The sequence below is a fragment of the Sciurus vulgaris genome (assembly GCF_902686455.1).
Source record: "Sciurus vulgaris genome assembly, chromosome: 6".
NCBI classification, from domain to species: Eukaryota; Metazoa; Chordata; class Mammalia; order Rodentia; family Sciuridae; genus Sciurus; species Sciurus vulgaris.
In genome coordinates, this window is record NC_136466.1 from 22136131 (window position 1) to 22159216 (window position 23086).

Sequence of the window (23086 nt, forward strand, 5' to 3'; positions counted from 1 at the left end):
TAACACCTAAAATAAAATAGTTTAGATACAAAGCTTATTTTTTTTATCCATGTAAAGTCCAAAAAGAGTTTTTTTTGGTTGGTAGATGGCTCTCTTCCAAAATGTAATTTATAGACTTAGGTTGATCCTGCTCTGTGGTTCTCCCATCTTTTAATATATGGCATCCGAGGCCTCTGTACTGGTGTGCCTGGACCTGCAGAAGGGAAAAGAGCATGGAGGATCATGGGTGAGAGTCTTTTATGGGCCAGTCCCAGAAGAGATGGACATTGCTTCTGTTTGTATTCTACTGGTTGGCCTTTATCTACATGGCCACTCCTAACTGCAAGGGAGGCTGGCAAATATAACCTAACTCTGTGCTAGGAGAAGAGAAAACAAGGGACTGATTAGTTTCTGACTGATTAGTTTCTACCATATGTTATCTACAGTTCAAGGTCTGCCTTTTTCACAAACCTTCCTTGTCCACAGACAATTTTATCAGTGGTCACTCGATGTTATGGTCTTTACCCTCCTGTTTTGCAACCATATTTTTTATTTTTTATTTTTTTGGTACCCATGATTGACCCTGGGGCAATTAACCAGTGAGATTCTTCCCAGCTCTTTTTATTTTTTATTTTGAGACAGGGTCTGGCCAGGTTGCTTATAGCCTCACTAAGTTTCTGAGGCTGACTCTGAACTTGTAATCCTCCAGTCTCAACCTCCCTGTTGCTGGGATTAAAGGCATGCACGACCACACACTACTTGAATTTTGACAGAATCTATGCTTTCATATAACTATATTTACCTAATTTATGACCTTAGAGTAAAAAAGTGCCTGGAACATCTTAGTTGCTTAATGAATACTTGAATTGAATGAATGCATGATTATCATGGCATGTCTCATTTTCATCTCCTTTTATAGAAATATCTTTGGTAAAGAATGCATCCCTCCCTTCCTCAGTGACTGAAACTTTTATTAATAGTTCTGTACAGCTCTTATAATTTACTTTTCATTTGCTTAGAAAGACCATATTTCTTTACCAAAAACGAAGAGCTTCTTGTACTGGGTATAGGAAAAAGAAATCTGCACCAGAGGTAGATTTAGGGTGGTAAATGTTTTTGAGTACAAAAATAATCCAATTTATAAAATTTCGAGAGATTTTGCAAGTTAGTCTGACTTTATAGGAGGTTTAGATTTCCTTAAACCAGCATAGAGGCAGAAGTAATGTCAGCTGTAGGCTGATTTGTTAGTTTGTTCTTTCATCTATTCCAACCTTTATTTTTTTATTGACCAGATTCTGGGGCTATAAACATGAATAAAACAGTTCCCACTCTCAAGTGCCCAGCTTGGTGATTGTGACAGACATGAAAATATTTACATTATTTTGTGGTAGTGATAGATTTACAAGGCTTGGAGGGCACATGAAGGAGGGGATTGTGCTTGACAAATCAGGAAAGGCCTGACTAGGACTTATGCCTCACAGGTGAGAAGGCTAATCCATGTTACTTCATCAACTGAGCATCAGAACAGCTTTATTTACACCTTATTGCTACTTCATTGGGTCAGACGCCATCCTGAAACAGATGCACGTGTCCCTTCATTCCCTATTTCCAGGATGAGGAGAGGCATCATCTGTATTAACCGAAAGAAAGAAGGGTGATCTTACCTGGATATGGTTGCAAGGCCATCTGTAATTCTTTTGACCTTTGACAGAGCCATTTCTAACTGCAGTCTGTTCTTGAATGACACCTCTTTTTTTCTTTCTAATGCAGACAGCTAGCTGCACTGGAATAAATTGAATATTACTTTATTGCTATGACTTCTATCAGTGTTTCATTAGGAAAGTTTACTTATATTTAGGCCACATATGTCATTTGGAATACAGGGCAACTCAATCAGCATCCTGTCTTCAGGAACAGAAAGATAAAACACAAAATTGGCTCACCTGACTTTAAAGATTGTGCCTAATCCCCATCATGTCCTGCTATAAATAGCTTTCCTTTAACATCCATCACAAATGGTTCATCTATAATGTTTTCTTTCATTTGGAAATTTCCTTGTGGATTCATGTTGACTGCAATAGAGTGAAACAATTTTGTTGATCTCTTTTTTTTCAACAAAATGGACATTTATAATTTAGTTTAATATACATAAATATATAAAATAAAAGAAAAAATGACCCATACTGTTAATTTGAAACTCCATTGATATTAAAAATAAAATTAATATATTTAGATTTATAAAAATTCACATAATATCCAATCAAAGTCTAACTTTTCCTACTGTTCAACTGCCCTGTCCCCTTTCCTGGATGATCATTCCTTAAAGGTAGTTATTGTCAATAGTTAAATTACTTGCTAGAAAAAATTATATATGCACACCAGCATTTGTATATATTCCTTCTTCCAACTTATGAATCAGTAGTCTTATTCATTTATTTATTCATACAAAACAATTTGTTGGGGCTTAATCTGTGCCCACCAGAACTCTGCCTCAGTAGTGCAGTAATCAACAAAATAGAAAAGATTTCTCGTCTCATGGGACTTAGAGTTTGTTTGGGAAAGAGAGATTTTCTAAAAATGTTAATAAACAAATCATGATGTCTTCAGTTCATTCAAAATGCTATAAATGAAATACAGTGATTTGGTATGATACTGTTTTACTGGAAAAGGAGAAACATGCCATGACCCAATTAATGCTTGACCTATGCTCTTTTTATTTCTAAAGGTGAAGCCCCACCTGCCATCCAACTGCCCACACCTGCAGTCCAGCGCCCAAGCCCCATCACACTTTTCCAACCAAGTGTCTCCAGTACTGCCCAGGTGGCTGTTCAGGCTCCAAGTCTGCCGCTCCGCCCAGCACTCCCACCTCAGCGCTTTGCTGGGCCTTCCCAAACTGACACTCATCGGCTGCCTTCCGGAGCCAATCGCTCTGTGAAGAGACCCACTCCCGTCTCTCTGGAGAGCACCAGCAGAATTCCAACTAGTGCAAGTACAGCCCATGCCAGATTTGCAACCTCAACCATCCAGCCTTCCAAGGAGTATTCCAGCGTTTCCACTTGTCCCAGAGGTGCTCCAATCCCCCAGGCTCCTCCCCTTCCACACTCACACGTCTACCAGCCTCCTCCCCTTGGCCATCCAGCCACACTGTTTGGGACACCACCACGATTCTCTTTCCATCACCCTTACTTCCTTCCTGGACCTCACTACTTCCCATCAAGGTAAATGAACAGTTTTTTTTTTTTTTTTCTTTCACTTAAAAATATAGTTAATGAATTTTACTTCTGAAGACATATCTTTTTGGTTAAAAAGAACTCAATTCTGCTTGGAATCTAATTTAGAAATCACATTAGGAGCCAAGAAATTAGCATAAATGGATGAAGGGGGGCAGTTGAGGATTGGGGGAGCTAGAAAGAGTGCACCTGCCTTGCCTAACAGAGTAGCTCTTACTTAGCCCTTTCCAGGTCTTTTCACACGAAAATATAGGTTCCAATATTGTCAGATGATTTTTTTTCCCCCGTAAGAAACAACTGTAAGGACCTTAAGCTCGTTTAGTCAAAGCCCCTTACTGTATGCTTCTCAGACTTTAATGTGTACATAAATTATGGGGCATCTTGTTAAAATGCCAATCCTGATGTGATAGATCTGGGATATAGTAGGGTCCTGCTGAAGCATAGTATGTGTGACATTGTGTTTATTTATTTATTTATTTACTTATTTATTTACTGTGGTATTGGGGGTTGAACCCAGGAGCATTCCATCATTGAGCCATATCTCCAGCCCTTTTTATTTTTAGACTTGATTTTGAGACAGGATCTCATTAAGTTACTGAGGCTGACCTTGAACTTGCAGTCCTCCTACCTCAGTCTCCAAAGTAGCTGAGCATTATGGGCATGTGCATTGCACCCAGTGATACTCTGCATTTTTAATAAGTTCCCAAATGATGCCAGTTCTGCTGGTTTTTTAATCACATTTTGAATAGCAAGGTATAGAGGAAGACTTTCTAAGAAAGTTTAAATGACTAGATTAAAGTTATATTTCTTCTTAGTGTCCTTTTAATCAAATCAGAAAATTTCCCTTGTAAATTAACAAGGAAGGAATTGACTTTCATATGGAAGTGTCTAGGGAAAGCAAATTTATAACTTTCCATTTGGGAGTAATAGAATTTAACTCCCTTGAAAGTATTCTGATAGACTGGTAACAACCTCTGAGTTTTGGGGTTTTTTTTGTTTGTTTCTTTTGTTTTGTTTGTTTTTGTACTGGGGATTGAACTCAGGGGTGCTTGACCACTGAGCCACATCCCTAGCCCTGTTTTGTATTTTTATTTAGAGACAGGATCTCACTGAGTTGCTACTTTCTGTTTTTTTAATTACTGTTATATGTATAGACAGAGCTTTTTTAAAAAATCAGGGATTGAACCCAGGGGTGCTTAACCACTAAACCACATCCCCAGTCCTTTTTATTTTTTATTTTGAGACAGTCTCACTAAGTTGCTTAGGGTCTTGCTAAGTTGCTGAGGCTAGCTTTGAAATTGTGATTCACCTGCCTCAGCCTCCCCAGCTGCTGGGATTACAGGCATGTGCCACCATGCCCGATCAGAGATGGGTTTTATTGAGATTGGAGTGTTAGACATTTAACATCAATCATATATTGTTAATTAGAAAGCAAAGCTACTCCCAACTTGGGTATACCCACTACTCAAAAGAAACAACTTTTGGGGATATATTATATTGCTTCAATTCATAATAGGATTACTTGCTTTCAAATACTTAGCTTAGGACTGGAAGAAAGTGGAACAAAGGGGATTAAAACAAGAGAAAGGAGATTTTGCTATCTGAGGTTTGCTTTTTATTCCTTGTGTATGCTCTTTTCATCTTTTAGCAACTTTCAGGAGTATTTTAGTTTAAGGGATCAAGCCTCAAGAGACTACTAAAGCAGGGGTTGATAATCTTCTCTTTCTACTATCTGCCAGGATCTGGGATTTTATAGGACTTTTGGAGAATTTTATAAAATGTTTCCTAGAGGGGATTGGGGGCAGTTTATATCTCTGGGGTTTGATTCCCATAATTGCAAAACAAAACAAAACAAAAACAGAAACAGAAGAAAAAGAGAAATTATTTTAAATGTTTCCTAGATATAGGAAAAGTATTAAGGACATAATGGAATTTAACAAATGAGTATATTTGGGGATACTTGGCCTTAGTTAGAACCTTGAGGGATCATAACTCAAGTTGAAGAAATTTTATTTATTACATAATTTGTTTTATAAAACAGAAAAGTCTTGGGTGATTTATTCACAGGAAAGTAGAAAAAGAATCAGAAAGTGCTACAGTCTCACTCTAGCTGCTATTGTTTTTTGTTTGCTTGTATTTTTCTTCTTCTTTGTGTTTTGAGAGATAGACTTTTTGTGTAATTCTCACAACAATCTTGTGACTTGGACATAACACCTCAATTTATCTAATAAATAAATCGATCATATGTCAAATAGCTTTCCAAAACAGAAGGCTAGTCTTATAAATTATTACTTATAATACTTTCTGACTTTCATTTGTACGTGTCTGATGATAATTTTCACCAGGAAATGGATAATCTAATTTTTTATGCTTGCCTAGCTAGTATATTTCAGTAAAATAGAGTACGAGTAAATGACAAAATTGATTCTGTTTTTCTCTTTTCTGAATTGACAATGAAGTCTTCTATAAATTATATTTATTTCACAATCTATGTGTGGAATTATTCAACTATTTGAATACTATAATTATAATGGATATTTGAGACATAGTTACAAACATTTTGGGTGTATGTTTATTTTATATATTATTTAATATTTTTTGCCGAACAGGCCATTTGTCCCTTTGTGTATCTAGGATAAAAATCAAGTAGGTTAGGTGCTTTAATCAAGAAGTCATTTGGAAAACAGATGAACTCACAGAAGGAGGTGATCCCTCTCTGAGGGCTAGCATCTTCCTGGTTAAATCTTAACCATCTTCATTTTGTGCTTTTTGAAACCCTCTTTTTTTGTGTACTACATTGATTCCATAGACTAGTTCTTCTTTCTCTCTACCCCTCCTTTTTCCTCCTCTTGCAGCACATTATTATATTCTTTTTATATTTTTATGTCTCTCTTTCATATTCCAAGAGAGACATGTAGAATTCTTATTCTGTTGATCATTGAGTAAAAAAAAGTGCTTCAAACATATTGCAATTAGAGATATCAAAAAGGTATGAAAGACAAATGGGGAGTTATTAACTTGAAATATATAGAAAATATACTCAGATATGTACATATGGTGGAGAAGGTGAGTCCAAAGAATTCCTGGACTTGTAGGAATAGATAGCATCCTAATTGTTAAATTTTAGGCAAAAGAAATGCAGGTTAAAAACAGTTCTCTTTAAGCTTTGCTTAGGTCAAAGACTCATCTAAGAATCTAATTGAAATTTTGGACTCTCCCTATAATAATCGACATATACATCCATGTACAAACTTTTACCTGAAACTTTACAGGAGGGGGAAATTTGTGGTCCCCAAATATGGTTGATTTAGCCTACAATTCCTTCTGTTGTACTTACCTAGGAATCAACATTGAATTTAAATATAAACAATTTGATGCCTAGGTAAACCCAGCAGAAAGGAAAATAAATCCCTATGAGCCAAAGTGACCAACAAGCTGAAACTATTTATAGTGGTCCTAAAGATGTTTTCAAATTCAGAATTGATCTCAGTTGTTTTAAACTTGAATTTTACTACTTGAGTAAGAAGAGGTGCAGTATTGAATCTGTTCAAGGTAGAGTCTAGTACTAAAACTTATTTGTAAGCCAGAACCCTGGAAGGGCTTTTCAGCCTTGATAAAGGAAATAGAATAGTTTTATTGCTGATTCAGATAGAGTACAAAGATAAACTTGATTTTACCCAGGGATCTATGTGATTTTCATTAGAAATCAAAACCCCATGGTGCCTTTCACACTGGTTGAGAATCTAAAATCACCCTATCTACTTGATACAGAAATGTCTAAGTTGAGAAATTATCATACAAACTAGATCTGGGCTGGCAATTACCTGGACAGTTGCTTTAGAAGAACACTTGCATCATTCAGGCCATTTGAACTTTCAAAGGGGGAAAATTGTCAGAACATTGTGAAAGGATTCATTATTTGTAGATCTTATGAATAGGAAGATTACTAGCCCAAGAATTTGAGATAATTGAAAACCAGAAACAAAATCAATATGTCAAATCATTAAAGAAGACTTCGGTTCCAGCTGAAATGTAGAAATATGAATTGGATTCACTTCTCTCTAAAACAACTAAAAGCTACACAAAATGTGTGAAGATGCAAACATCAGGAAATGAAGGGAAATGACTCCCTTGGATCAAGCCCTAGAGAGAGGGAGGGAATCATTATCCAGAGTTGTCACCATATATTAATCAAAATTTGTAGTTTTCTTTTCTTCCTTTTGTACTGGAGATTGAATCCAGGGACACTCTACCTCTGAGCTACATGGCCCCACCTTTTTTCAGTTTTTGAGACAGTGTCTAAGTTACCCAAGCAGACCTCGAACTTGTGATCTCTTGCTTCAGCTTCCTGAGTCACACACTTGGCAAAAAAGATACATTTCAGTAAAAAATTGAGACATACAAAGAAACAAGAAAATGTGACCCATTTAAAGTGTTGGGGGAGGCGACAGAAACTTTTTGGGTGGGTTCAGTATTGAATTTGACAAAGACTTCAAGACCATTATAAATATGTTCAAATAGCTAATGGGACTCATGCTAAATGGCAAAGGAAATGATGATGATGTTTCAACAAATAGAGAATATTTACAAGGACATAGCGATTGTAAAAAAGAAGCCAATAGAAATTCTGGAGTTGATCTGAACAGAAACGAAAATGAAAAATCCAATAGAGAGGGGCTTAAGAGTAGAATTCAACTGGTAGAATTAAATTTGAAAGTAGTCTAATAGGTATTGTGCAAACTAAAGAACACAGCAAAAAAAAAAAAAAAAAAAAAAAAAAAAAAAAAAAAAGACTGAAGAAAAATTAGCAGAGCCTCAAAACCACTTCAGAATGGAGTCACTATTAAACACACTAATGTATGCATAATAGGAGTAACTGAAAGAAAGAAGTATAGAAAAAAAGGCTGAAAACTTTCTAAATTTGTTGAAAAACAGTCTACATATTCAAGAAGCTTATTGAACTCTAAGTAGGTAAATGCAAAGAGGTTATACCTAAACACATCACAGTGAAATGCTGAAAAACAAAGACAAGGGAAATCTTAAAACCAGCAAGAGAAAGCAATCATTACAAGTTGGGCCCAATGGCACAGTTCTGTAATTACAGTATCTCAGAAGGCTGAGACAGGAAGATTGAAAGTTTGAAGACAACCCCCAAAGCAGAAAGACCCTGTCTCAAAATAGAAAAATAAAAAGTGCTGGGATGTAGCTCTGTGATAATGTGTCCTTGCGTTCAATCCCTAGTGCTCGAACATACACACACACACACACACACACACACACACACACACATACACAAATCATCATATACAAAGTAACCCCAATAAAATTAACAACTCACTACAATGGAGGTCAAAATCCATTTCCTTTTTTTTTTGTTTTTGTTTTTTTTTTTGCGGTGCTGGGGATCGAACAAACCCCAGGCCTTGTGCTTGCAAGGCAAGCACTCTACTGACTGAGCTCTCTCCCCAGCCCTCAAAATCCATTTTCAAAGTGTGGGAAAAGACCTTCCCTCCAAGAATCTTATATTCACTGAAGCTATCTTTCAAAAATGAAGAAAAAATAAAGACATTCTCAGTTCATCAAAAATGGAGATAAACCTTTGCTATTAAATTTGCATTTCAAGAAGTATGAAAGGAAGTTCTTTAGACTGAAACCAAGTGACAGCTAATGGTACCTGGAATCCAAACAAGAAAACAAAAAATACCAGTAAATTAATCATGTAATTAGAAAAAAATTGTATAAATATATATTTTTTCCTCTGGCTTTCAATTGATTTTAAAAGTAATTACACAAAACAACATGTAATGATTGTTGTAGGGAATAATAATAATAACAATTCTGTTGAGAATAACAGAACAAAATAATAAATAGAATCAAAGTTGTTTTGGAGTAAAGACATAATGCCATAACTTGAAACCTTAGAAAAAAGGAAGAGAACCAGAATGGTAAATAAGAAGATTAATATGCATACTCTATAAGTATATACTCCTTGTATTTTCTGTTTATTTAATGGACATACAATTATATAAATAATTATAATAACATATTGTTGGGTTTGTGACATATATAGATGTGTTTTGTGTAACAGTAATAGTACATAAAGTGGGGAAGGAGGCATACAACATACAGAAGCAACACTTCTATATTTTAATGGAATTATTAGCATACATCCAAATTGCTAAGTTCAGAAAGATATGACAAGTCATAGAGCCAACTTCTAAGAAAACAACTAAAAATCATAGTGAAAACAATTGTTAAAGGAACTAAAATGTTACACTAGAAAGTATTCACTTAAAGCAAAAGAAAATAGTAAGAAATCAATAGAAGAACAAAAGGAAACCATGAGATACATAGAAAACAAAAAAATTAAAATGGCAGATATGGACCTAACTACAGGGGCTGTGAATATAGCTCAGTGGTAGAGCATGCCCATGTGCAAGGTCCCAGCACCATACATACACAAAATCTTAAATCAACTATATCAATAATTATCATTAATTGGTTAAAGGTAGATATTGTCATCTTGGATTAAAAAAATCAAAACCCAATTATATGCTCTCTGTAGGAGACATTCTTTAGATTCAAACTCTTTCAAAAAACAGAAGAGGAGAAAACACTTTCTAATTCATTCTGCAAGATCAGTAATGTCCTGGTAACAAAACCAGACACAACAAGAAGAAATTATAGGCCAATATTTCTTAGGAATATGGACACAAATATCCTCAAAAAATAGCAAACTGAATTCAACAGCATATTCAAAAATCATATGTCACAACCAACTTAGATTTATCTCAGTACTACAGGATTGGCTTAACATCTGTATATCAATTATTGTATTATATCACATCAATAGAATCACATGATCTTCTGAATAGATGCAGAATAAGCATTTGACATGAAGTGTTCTAACAAAATAAAAATAAAGGAAAATTTGACAAAGAACATCTACAAAAAAGCCAGAGCTAACATATTTAGTGGTGAAGGACTGAATACTTTCTAAGATCAGGACAAGACAAAGTTGTCTGTTTCTGTCACTTCTATCCAACATTTTATTAGAGGTTTAGTCCAGGACAATTTAGACTTGAAAAATAAATAAAAGGCATATAGATTATAAAAGAAGAAATTTTAAAAATCTCTGTTTTCAGATGATATGACCTGATATAAAATCTTAAGGAATTCACCAAAAAACCTATTATTTTATTAAAAAGCATTAAGTTTATAATGCCAATATACAAAATCAATTGCATTTCTACATACTAGTAATGAAAAAACAGAAAATGAAGTTGAGAAAGCAATTCCTTTTATAATAGCATCAAAAAGAGAATGGAAAAAATCCTAGAAGTGAATTTAGCAGAAATGTGAAACTTATACTCTGAAAATTACAAAACTCTGCTGAGAAAGTATGTCATTGAGAATTGTAGAATAAGGTAAATTCCAACAATCTCTTTCCAACAAAGTAACAAGCTGGTAAAAACAAAATTAACTTTTTTTGAACTCTGGAATTTAACCCAGAACAGAACTAGAGAAATGCTTAATGAAGGATAGAGCTTTTACATTTTGACAAGAGGGAGTTCTGGCATTTTTATTTATCTACCTACAGTTCTCTACTTTCCAGTTCAGCAAAAGCAAAAGGGGACAGTGGCCCAATTTCCACATGTAGCTTGTTGCTACAAGGTAACAGACCTTGTTCTCAAAGAACTTTGGTTATGCATTTTGATCTATCAGTCTGCTCTTTGAGGTGTGGCTTAGGGGCTTGCCTTTTGTTTTACCATACCCACTCAAAATTCTCTCAGAGTTGGAGTTGTCTCCCAGGGTGATGGTAGAAAACATTTAAAGGTATTAATTACCTGCTTCTGCCCAGAGCAAGGGACAACAGACAGAACAAGTAGCAGACAGATAAAAAACTTATAACAGACTGGGAAAGGAGGTACATGGGAGAGTAAGAGCTTTGTGAAGCACCCACATATACTAGGAAATCCAAAATGCCCCACACATGTCCAGAACTAGATAGATGCCCAGAGATCATCTGAAAAAGACCTTGAAATTTCACCTCTAACTGATCATTAGGCTCTGTTTAAGCAGGAAGTGAAGGCTAAGTCAGAGTTGAAAGGAGTGTCTGAACTTGGATATAATCTCCAAAGATCAAGGGGAATATTTATGCTTTGATTTTGTGTCTAGGTAATAAAGGAAATCTCTGTCATATCACCAAATGACCACTAAGCTAATAGAACAAACATTTCAATGACCATGCTTCATAAAAAATACATGTTTTACAAAAGTAGTTTTAAAAAGTCACCAACTATTTACCACCCCCAAACAAACAGCAACACCAAATTCTGGGTGGGGGGAAATTTTGTTTCTAAAAGCATCACATTCAGTATTCATAATATAAATATTAACATATGGATATACTATTAAAATGTCCAGTTTAAAAAAATCAGAAGATATAAAAGGAGAGTATGACATTCAGAGGAAAAAAAATAACAGCAGTCATCCCTCAGAAAATCAAATTCGGACTTACTTAAATCAACAGCCTTAAATATGCTCCATGGACAAAGAACTAAAAAGGGGGAAGGAGGTGGGGAAAGAAAGGGGAAATAACTTGGGAATGATAGTGGCCAAATTATATTATATTGATATATGGTGTGTATGTGTATCTGTAACAACAAATCTCACCATTATGTAAAACTATATTGTACCAATAGTAAAATGAGAAAAAAAAAAGAAAGAACTAAAGAAAGCAAAGAGAACAATGTTTCACCAAACAGAATATGAATGAAGAGGTGAAAATAAAATGGAATCAGATACAAATTAAAATAACTGAAATGAAAAATTCATTAGGACTGTGTACAGTTCAATAGTAGAGCACTTGCCTAGCATGTGTGAGGTCCTGGGTTCCATCCCCAGCACTACCCATAAAAAAAAAGTATTCATTAGAAGGTTTCAGAAGCATATTTGAGAAGGCAGAAGAAAGAATCGGTGAACCTAAATATAGGTCAATGAAAATATTTATTCTGAGAAATAGGAAAAAAAATAAAAAAAGTAAATATAACATAAGGTACCTTTAGGATATTATTAAGTGTACCAAAAGAAGAGGAAGGTACTGAAAGAATGTTGGAAGAAATGATGGCCAAAAACTTCTCCAAATTTGAAGAAAGATGTGAATCTTCATGTTATGTGGGATATGAGATGTCCCCCCAAATCTTCTGTTTTAATGCGGAAATATTCAGAGCTGAAACCATTGAATTGAGAGAGCTATAACCTAATCAAACCCATTGTAGTTTGAATGGATTACCAGGGTGATCACTGTAGGCAGGGGAGGTGTTGCTGGGGGAGGTGGGACACTGGGGGCATGCTCTGGAGGAATTCATTTAATCTGTAGCTTCTTCTCCTTTCCTCTTTACTTCTTTACTTCTGCCATGAGGTGAGCAGCATTTTTGCCGTGATGTTCTCCCTCACCTTAGGCCCAAGCAGTGATGTTGGTCCACCATAGACCAAATTTCTAAAATTGAGCCAAAATAAACTTTCCCTCCTTTAAGTTGTCCATGTGAGGAATTTTGGTCATAGCTACAAAAAGCTAACTAACACACTACATATGCAAGAAGTTCAATGAACACAAAATAGAATAATCTTCAAAATCCATACTGAGATACATATAATCAAACTACCAAAAGACAGATATAAAAAGAGAATTTGAAAGCAACAAGACAGAAGTGTCTCATCACGTACAGGGAATCCTCAATAAGGCCAGTAGTCAAATTCTCTTTAGAAACCATGGAAGCCAGAAAGTAATGAAGGAGAAAAAATCAGACAATGCCTTAGTCTGGTTTGTACAGTTATAACAGAGTACCCAAGACTGGGTAATTTATGAAGGACAGAATATTACCTCAGTTTCAGTGACTGGGAGGAACCCGATCATGATGCCAGCACCTGGTGAGGGCCTTCTTGCTGTGTCCTTACATTTTGTAAGGAAAAAGGGCAAGAAGAACCAACTCCTTCCATCAAGTCCCTTTATGAGGGCCCCTAATCCCATTCATGGGGGTGGGGGGGGGCAGGGAGAAGCCCATTTATGGCTTCCATTAATCACTTCCTGAAGGCCTCACTTCTTTTTTTTTTTTTAAACTTAATTCCTTTTATTTTCACAAATCTCTACATTCTTTTTTTTTTTATTGTAAACAAATGGGATACATGTTGTTTCTGTTTGTACGTGGCGTAAGGGCATACCATTTGTGTAATCATAAATTTACATAGGGTAATGTTTGATTCATTCTGTTATTTTTTCCCTTCCCCCCACCCCTCCCACCCCTCTTTTCCCTCTATACAGTCCTTCCTTCCTCCATTCTTGCTCCCCTCCCTAACCCTAACTCTAACCCTAACACTAACCCCTCCCACCCCCCATTATGTGTCATCATCCACTTATTAGTGATATCAGTCGTCCTTTGGTTTTTTGAGATTGGCTTATCTCACTTAGCATGATATTCTCCAATTTCATCCATTTGCCTGCAAATGCCATAATTTATCATTCTTTATGGCTGAGTAATATTCCATTGTATATATATATACCACAGTTTCTTTATCCATTCATCAATTGAAGGACATCTAGGTTGGTTCCACAATCTGGCTATTGTGAATTGAGCAGCTATGAACATTGATGTGGCTGTATCTCTGTAGTATGCTGATTTTAAGTCCTTTGGGTATAGGCCAAGGAGTGGGAGAGCTGGGTCAAATGGTGGTTCCATTCCAAGTTTTCTAAGGAATCTCCACACTGCTTTCCAGAGTGGCTGCACTAATTTGCAGCCCCACCAGCAATGTATGAGTGTACCTTTCTCCCCACATCCTCGCCAACACCTGTTGTTGCTCGTATTCTTGATAATCGCCATTCTAATTGGGGTGAGATGGAAACTTAGGGTGGTTTTGATTTGCATTTATCTTATTACTAGAGATGTTGAACATTTTTCCATATGTTTGTTGATTGCTTGTAGATCTTCTTCTGTGAAGTGTCTATCCATTTCCTTAGCCCATTTGTCAATTGGATTATTTGCATTCTTGGTGTAGAGTTTTTTGAGTTCTTTATAGATTCTGGAGGTTAGTGCTCTATCTGAAGTATGATTGGCAAAGATTTTCTCCCACTCTGTAGGCTCTTTCTTCGCATTGCTGATAGTTTCCTTTGCTGAGAGAAAGCTTTTTAGTTTGAATCTATCCCAGTTATTGATTCTTGCTTTCATTTCTTGTGCTATGGGAGTCCTGTTGAGGAAGTCTGGTCCTAAGCTGACGTGTTGAAGATCTGGACCTACTTTTTCTTCTATAATCTGCAGGGTCTCTGGTCTGATTCTGAGGTCCTTAATCCATTTTGAGTTTAGTTTTGTGCATGGTGAGAAATATGGGTTTAGTTTCATTCTGTTGCATATGGATTTCCAATTCTCCCAGCACCATTTATTGAAGAGGCTATCTTTTCTCCATTGCATATTTTTGGCTCCTTTGTCTAGTATGAGAAAATTGTATTTATTTGGGTTTGTGTCGTGTCCTCTATTCTGTACCATTGATCTACCTTTCTATTTTGGTGCCAATACCATGCCGTTTTTGTTACTATTGCTTTGTAGTAGAGTTGAAGATCTGGTATTGCGATACCCCCTGCTTCACTCTTTCTGCTAAGGATTGCTTTAGCTATTCTGGGTTTCTTATTCTTCCAGATGAATTTCATAATTGCTTGCTCTATTTCTGTAAGGTACATCATTGGGATTTTAATTGGAATTGCATTGAATCTGTATAGCACTTTTGGTAGTATGGCCAAGAACATGGGAGATCTTTCCATCTTCTAAGGTTTTAATTTCTTTCTTTAGTGTTCTGTAGTTCTCATTGTAGAGGTCTTTCACCTCTTTTGTGAGATTGATTCCCAAGTATTTTATTTTTTTCGAGGCTATTGTGAATGGGGTAGTTTTCCTAATTATTCTTTCCAAAGATTCATCACTTATGTATAAAAATGCATTAGATTTATGTGCATTGATCTTATATCCCACTACTTTACTGAATTCACTTATGAGTTCTAAAAGTTTTCTGTTGGAATTTCCTGGTTCCTCTAAGTATATAATCATATCATCAGCAAATAGGGATAGTTTGAGTTCTTCTTTTCCTATCCGTATCCCTTTAATTTCTTTGGTCTGTCTAATTGCTCTGGCTAGAGTTTCAAGGACGATATTGAATAGAAGTGGTGAAAGAGGGCATCCCTGCCGTGTTCCAGTTTTTAGGGGGAATGCTTTCAGTTTTTCACCATTTAGAATGATATTGGCCATGGGCTTAGCATAGATGGCCTTTATAATGTTAAGGAATGTTCCCACTATCCCTATTTTTTCTAGTGTTTTGAGCATGAAGGGGTGCTGTATTTTATCAAATGCTTTTTCTGCATCTATTGAAATAATCATGGCCTCACTTCTTAATACTACTCTATTGGCAATACCTGAATTTGGAAAGGAAGACATTCAAACCATGGCAACTAAGAATTCTATAACAAAACTGTGTTCAAAAATGAGGAAGAAACTAAGATAGTCCTGGATAAAAGTTGGGAAAGTTTGCTACTAGTAGACCTGCCCTATAATACTTTGAGGTAGAGTCTTGTGATGTTGCCCTGAACTCACAGTTGTCCTACAGCAGTCTCCTTCATTACCTTGTCTAGCTCCTACAATAAATCCTAAAAGGGAGTACTTTTGGTTGGCATGATATGACTTTAGAAAGTGTATAAAAACCATATAAAGAAATAGAGAACACTGGTAAAGATCTTATAGAGGCAGATGTAAATGACATTATTATTGTATTTTTGGTTAATAATGCTTTATTTGCCAAATTTTTAAAAGGACAATGTATAAAATAATTATTAGAAATTTGTGTTAATGGACACAAAATGTTTAAAGAAGTAATTAATGAGAATAACAATATACGGGGGTAGAGCTATTTATGAGCAGAGATTTTGTATGCTACTAAAGGTAAGTTAGTGTCAATTACAATTAGATTTTTATAAATTTAAGATGTTAATTATAATCTCTATGGTAACCATTAAGAAAATAATTTAAAATATATGAAAAGGAAATGATGGAATCAAAATGGTATATGATAAAAGTTCATTAAACAAAAAATAAGGCAATAATAGAGGAATTAAGGAATAAGACATAAGATATGTAGAAAACAAATAATAAAACATCAGAGTAAGACTTTCCTTATCAGTAATCACTATAAATATAAGTGAATTAAAATCAATTAAAAGACAGAGATTGGCAGAATGGACAAAAAATTTCAAGCTATATTTTGTTTGCAAGAGGCTAGTTTTGAAATAGGTGGTTATACAAATAGGTAGAAAGTGAAATAATTGCAAAAGATATTCCATGTAAATAGTAACTGCTGCAGTTTGGCTCTTGAAGGTCCTGAAGAGCCTGTGTGTTGAAGACTTGGAATCCAACCTGTAGTGCTCTTAGGAGATGGTCCAGTCTATAGGAGGTGAGACCTAGTGCAAGAAAGTTGTGGTTGGGATCATGCCCCTTTAAGAGGATATTAGGATATTAGCTTCTACCTGTCCTTGATTTTTGGCTGCTATGAGGTGAACAGGCTTTCTCCTCCATCTGCCACACAACACAAACTCTTAACTGTGATGTATTGTGCCATTACAGACCAATAGCAACAGGGCCCATCAACCATGAACTGAAACCTCTGAAATGACAGGCTAAAATAAACCTTTCCTCTTTGTAAGTTTATTTATCTCAGGTGTTTGTACAGCAATGGAAAGCTGACTCACACAATAACTGAAAGAGAGCTAAGGTGTCTATAATAATATCAGACAAAATAGACTAAGTAAAAAATTATTACAAGAAACAAGGACTGTTATGATTATGATATGAGGTGTCTCCCCAAAGCTCCTGAGTTAACACAAGAATATTCAGAGGTGAAATGATTAGATTATGAGAACTATTACCTAATCAGTACATACTAATTTGAATGAACTAATTGAGTGATAACTGTAGGCAGGTGGGATGTGGGCTGGAGGAGGTAGGTCTCTGGAGGCATGCTCAGGAAGGATTAATCTTCTCTACAGGCCCTTCCCCTTCCACTCTGTCTGCTTCCTGGCTGCCATAATGTGAACAGTTTCCCTCCCCCATGCCCTTTTGCCATGCTGTTCTGCCTTGCCTTAGGCTCAGAGCAGCGGTGTTGGCCCACCATGGACTGAACCTCTGAAACTGTGAACCAAAATAAACTTTCCCTCCTCTAAATATTAGGTGTTTTGCTCCTGGCAATGAGAAGTTGACTAACACAAGGATGTTGCATATTGGTAAAAGCATAAAAATATTTAGAAAATAAAGCAATCATGTGTGTATGCAACAACAGGATCCCAAAATATAAGAAGCAAAAATGACAGAATGGACGAGAGAAATAGGCAGTATTACAAGACTTCCATATTCCACTTTAATAGACAGGTGATCCAGAGTCCATCCAATAATGGAGACCAATAAGGAAATAAAGGACTGAACAACACTGTAAACTGTAGGCCTAAGATACACACACACACACACACAAACACCCATTCTACCCAGCAACCGTACACAGTCTTCCCACATGCGCATGGAACATTCTAAAGTAGATCCGCTTTAGATTGCAAAAATGTCTCAATAAATTTTAAAAAACTGAAATCATATAAGGTGTCTTCTCTAACTACAATGGAATGGTATTAAAAATCAATAACAAAAGGAAAACTGAAAAAAATCACAAATATGTGGAAATTAACACTCTTTTAAAAAACCAATCTGTCAAAGAAGACATTATAAAAGAAATAAGAAAAATACTTTGAGCCACGTGTGATAACTCAAACCTGTACTTCCAACAACTCAGAAAGCTGAGTCAGGAAGATTATGTGTTTGAGCCAGTCTCTGTAACTTAGTAAGACCCTGTCTCAAAAATAAAAAATAAAAAATAAAAAGGACTGGAGAATTTATTTAGTTCATTGGTAAAGCACCTGTGTTCAATCCCTAGAAACACACACACACACACACACACCAAAAAAAAAAAAAAAAAAAAAAAAAAAAAAGGAAGAAAAAGAAAAAAGACAAATACTTTGAGATGAAGGAAAATGAAAATACAACATGCCAAAACATATGGGATTCAGTATTGAAAGCAGTGTTCAGATTTAAATTTATAAACTTAATGGTCTATACTTAAAAAGAAAAATCTCAAATCAAAAATTCAACTCTACATTTTAAGAACTATAAAAATAAGAGCAAACAATAGCTAAAGTATAAGAGAAAAATAGAGATCAAAGTACATATAAATGAAATAGTAGAAAATCAATAAAATTGAAAAACTTGTAGCTACACTAAGAAAACATACAAGACACAAATCAGTAAAATCAGAAATGAAATTGAGGATATTACCACCATCCTTACAGAATTAACAATGATCATTAGAGAAATACTATGCATGATTGTACTCTAAAAATTAGATAACCTGGATGAAATGGAAAAATTCCTAGAAATACACAAATTACCAAAACTGACTCAAGAAGCAAGAAAATTCTGAACAGAACAATCAATAATTTAGACCCTCCCCCCCAAAATAAAAGCTGTGAACCAGATAGGGTCACAGGTGAATTCTACCAAACACTGAAAGAGGTATTAACACCAGACCTTCTCAAACTCTTCTACAAAATAGGAGAGAAGGGAATAAATACTTCTAAGGTCATGTTATCCTGTTACCAAAGGCAGATGTCGAGGGAAAACAAAACTACATAAACTTTATGAATGTAGGTACAAAATATATTCAGTAAAATAGTAGCAGCCAGTTACAGTGACATACACCTATATCCTAGCCTCTTGAGAGCCTGAGGCAGGAGGACCAAAAGTTCAAGGCCAACCTCAGCATTTAGTGAGACACTGGAAGTTCAAGCCAGATCAATTAGGCAGGAAACAAAAATAATAAAAAGATTCCAAAATGAAAAGTAAGTAAAACTACCTCTATTCTCATTTGACATAATCCTATATGTAGAAAATCTTAAGTATTCACAAAAAAGACATTATAGTTAATAAATAAATGAAATTGTTTCAGGGAATAATAACAATACAAAAAATCAGTTATATTTTTATACACTACCAATGAACAATTTCTAAGTGGAAATTAGGAAAGCAATTTCATTTATAATAGCATCAAAAGGAATGAAATAGGAATAAATTTAATCAAGGAGATACAAGAATTATAAACTGAAAACTGCAAAATATCACTAAAGGAAATTAGAGAAGATGTAAATAAATCAAAAGACATCTGTTTATGGATTGGAAGATTTAATATTGCAATAGTTCCCAAAGCAATTTACAGAATCCCAATTTTTTTCCAGAAATGGAAAATATGATTCTAAAATTAATGTGAAATTGCAACTGATCTTAAATAGCCAAAACAATCTTGAAAAGAACAAAGCTTTGAAAGGCTCACAATTCCTGATCTCAAAACTTACTGTAAAACAATATCAAAATAGTGTGGTACAAGAGAATGAGAAGATAAACCACACACGGGGTTAAAATATTTGCAAAACACATATCTGATAAAGAACTTATTCAAAATGAGCAAAAAACTCTTAAGATTCAACAATAAGAAAACAAGCAGCTTAATTTAAAAATGAGCAAAAGACCTGAATAGATATCTCACTAAAGAAACTATTTTGATGGAAACGAGAAACATCACGTCTTTAGGGAATCGCAAGTTAAAACAGCAAGATACTACTACACACGTATTAGAATGGCCAAGTACAAAACATCGATGACACCAAATGCTGGGTGAGTATATGGAGCATCAGGATCTCTCATTCATTGATGGTGGAAATGCAAAATGATACAGCTAGCTCGGAAGACAGGTTGGCAGTTTTTTACAAAACTAAACATGATCCAATAATCATGTTGCTTGGTATTTACTCAAAGGAATTGAATTTTATGTCCACTCAAAAACCTGCAGATGAATATTTACAGAGACTTTATTCATAATTTCTAAAATTGGAAGCGATCAAGAATGTCCTTCAGTAGGTGAATGGACAAACTGTGGGACATCCAAACAATGAGTATTACTCAGTGCTAGGAAGAAATGAAGTATTAAGCCATGAAAAGATATGGAGGAACCTTAAATGTATCTTACTAAGAGAAAAAAGCCAAGATGAAAAGACTATATACTGTAGGATTGCAACTATGTTACCTTCTGGTAACATGGACATGGTAGAAAAATTGCCAGGGTTCCATGTGAGGGAGGGTTGCATCTAAGCCCAGATTTTCAAGCCAGTGAAACTTTTCTGTATGACACTTTAATGGTAGATTCATGTCATTATACGTTTGTTAAAACCTATAGAATTTACACCACCAAGAGTGAGCCCTAATATAAACTGTGGACGTTGGGTGATAATGATGTGTCAATGAAAGTTCATCAGTTATAATAAATGTACCATTCTGGTATGGTATATGCTGATAGAGAGGATGTTGTCCATGGGGAATGGATGATATGAGAGATCACTATACTTCTGCTCAATTTTGTTATGCACCTAACATTTCTCCAAGAGATAAAGTTTATTTTTAAAAAACTTATACCATATTTAAAAAAAAAAAAAAACCTATGGTACTGGCATGGGGATAGATATGTTTAGATCAGTCGAATAGGATTGAGAGGTCTATAAATAAATACATGTCTGTGGTCAATTGATTTTAAACAGGGGTGCCAAGACCATTAATGAGGGAAGAATAATCTCTTCAACAACTGGATATCCACATGCAAGAGAATGACGTTGGATTCTTATTGCACACTTCATACAAAAATTAAATGAATTGAAAGAAACTTTGTGACTCTGGGTTTGAGAATGGTTTTTTAGATATTACGTTAGAAACAAAAGCAACATACTGCTTTCCAGAGTGGTTGCACTAATTTGCAGTCCCACCATCAATGTATGAGTGTACCTCTTCCCCACATCCTTGCCAACACCTATTGTTGCTTGTATTCTTGATCATTGCCATTCTGACTGGAGTGAGATATTTTTTGTTTTTGATTTGCATTTCTCTAATTACTAGAGATGTTGAACATTTTTAAATATATTTGTTGATGTATTGTATATCTTCTGTGAAGTGTCTGCTCAGCTCCTCAGCCCATTTGTTGACTAGCTTACTTGTTTTTTTGGTGTTAAGTTTTTTGAGTCCTTTATATATCCTGGAGATTAGTGCTCTATCTGATGTGTGTGTGGTAAAGATTTTCTCCCACTTTGTAGGCTCTTCATGTTATTGATTGTTTCCTTTTCTGAGAAGAAGCTTTTTAGTTTGAATCTATCCCATTTGTTGATTCTTGATTTTATTTATTTATTTTTTTTTTGCTTTTTTTTTATTGTAAACAAATGGGATACATGTTGTTTCTCTGTTTGTACGTGGCGTAAGGGCATACCATTTGTGTAATCATAAATTTACATAGGGTAATGTTTGATTCATTCTGTTATTTTTTCCCTTCCCCCCACCCCTCCCACCCCTCTTTTCCCTCTATACAGTCCTTCCTTCCTCCATTCTTGCTCCCCTCCCTAACCCTAACCCTAACACTAACCCCTCCCACCCCCCATTATGTGTCATCATCCACTTATTAGTGATATCAGTCGTCCTTTGGTTTTTTGAGATTGGCTTATCTCACTTAGCATGATATTCTCCAATTTCATCCATTTGCCTGCAAATGCCATAATTTATCATTCTTTATGGCTGAGTAATATTCCATTGTATATATATACCACAGTTTCTTTATCCATTCATCAATTGAAGGACATCTAGGTTGGTTCCACAATCTGGCTATTGTGAATTGAGCAGCTATGAACATTGATGTGGCTGTATCTCTGTAGTATGCTGATTTTAAGTCCTTTGGGTATAGACCAAGGAGTGGGAGAGCTGGGTCAAATGGTGGTTCCATTCCAAGTTTTCTAAGGAATCTCCACACTGCTTTCCAGAGTGGCTGCACTAATTTGCAGCCCCACCAGCAATGTATGAGTGTACCTTTCTCCCCACATCCTCGCCAACACCTGTTGTTGCTCGTATTCTTGATAATCGCCATTCTAATTGGGGTGAGATGGAAACTTAGGGTGGTTTTGATTTGCATTTATCTTATTACTAGAGATGTTGAACATTTTTCCATATGTTTGTTGATTGCTTGTAGATCTTCTTCTGTGAAGTGTCTATCCATTTCCTTAGCCCATTTGTCAATTGGATTATTTGCATTCTTGGTGTAGAGTTTTTTGAGTTCTTTATAGATTATGGAGATTAGTGCTCTATCTGAAGTATGATTGGCAAAGATTTTCTCCCACTCTGTAGGCTCTTTCTTCGCATTGCTGATAGTTTCCTTTGCTGAGAGAAAGCTTTTTAGTTTGAATCTATCCCAGTGGTTGATTCTAGCTTTTATTTCTTGTGCTATGGGAGTCCTGTTAAGGAAGTCTGGTCCTAGACCAACAAGGTGAAGATTTGGACCTACTTTTTCTTCTATAATCTGCAGGGTCTCTGGTCTGATTCCGAGGTCCTTAATCCATTTTGAGTTTAGTTTCGTGCATGGTGAGAGATATGGGTTTAGTTTCATTCTGTTGCATATGGATTTCCAATTCTCCCAGCACCATTTGTTGAAGAGGCTATCTTTTCTCCATTGCATATTTTTGGCTCCTTTGTCTAGTATGAGAACATTGTATTTATTTGGGTTTGTGTCGTGTCCTCTATTCTGTACCATTGATCTACCTTTCTATTTTGGTACCAATACCATGCCGTTTTTGTTACTATTGCTTTGTAGTAGAGTTGAAGATCTGGTATTGCAATACCCCCTGTTTCACTCTTCCTGCTAAGGATTGCTTTAGCTATTCTGGGTTT

The 23086-nt window shown here is 35.5% G+C and overlaps 1 protein-coding gene across 2 annotated transcripts in view; it reads left to right on the plus strand.

Annotated features, from left to right (window-relative positions):
- The window catches only part of SOX30 (SRY-box transcription factor 30), a 40750-nt gene that overhangs the window by 10747 nt on the left and 6917 nt on the right, over window positions 1-23086 (plus strand). Inside the window, exon 4 of one of the 2 annotated variants that reach the window (XM_079144328.1) lies at window positions 2705-3197. The exons of the other annotated variant lie outside the window; for it this stretch is intronic. Coding sequence (XP_079000454.1) covers window positions 2705-3197 — 493 coding nt within the window. The remainder of the gene's footprint in view (window positions 1-2704; window positions 3198-23086) is intronic. 2 annotated transcript variants of the gene reach the window in all.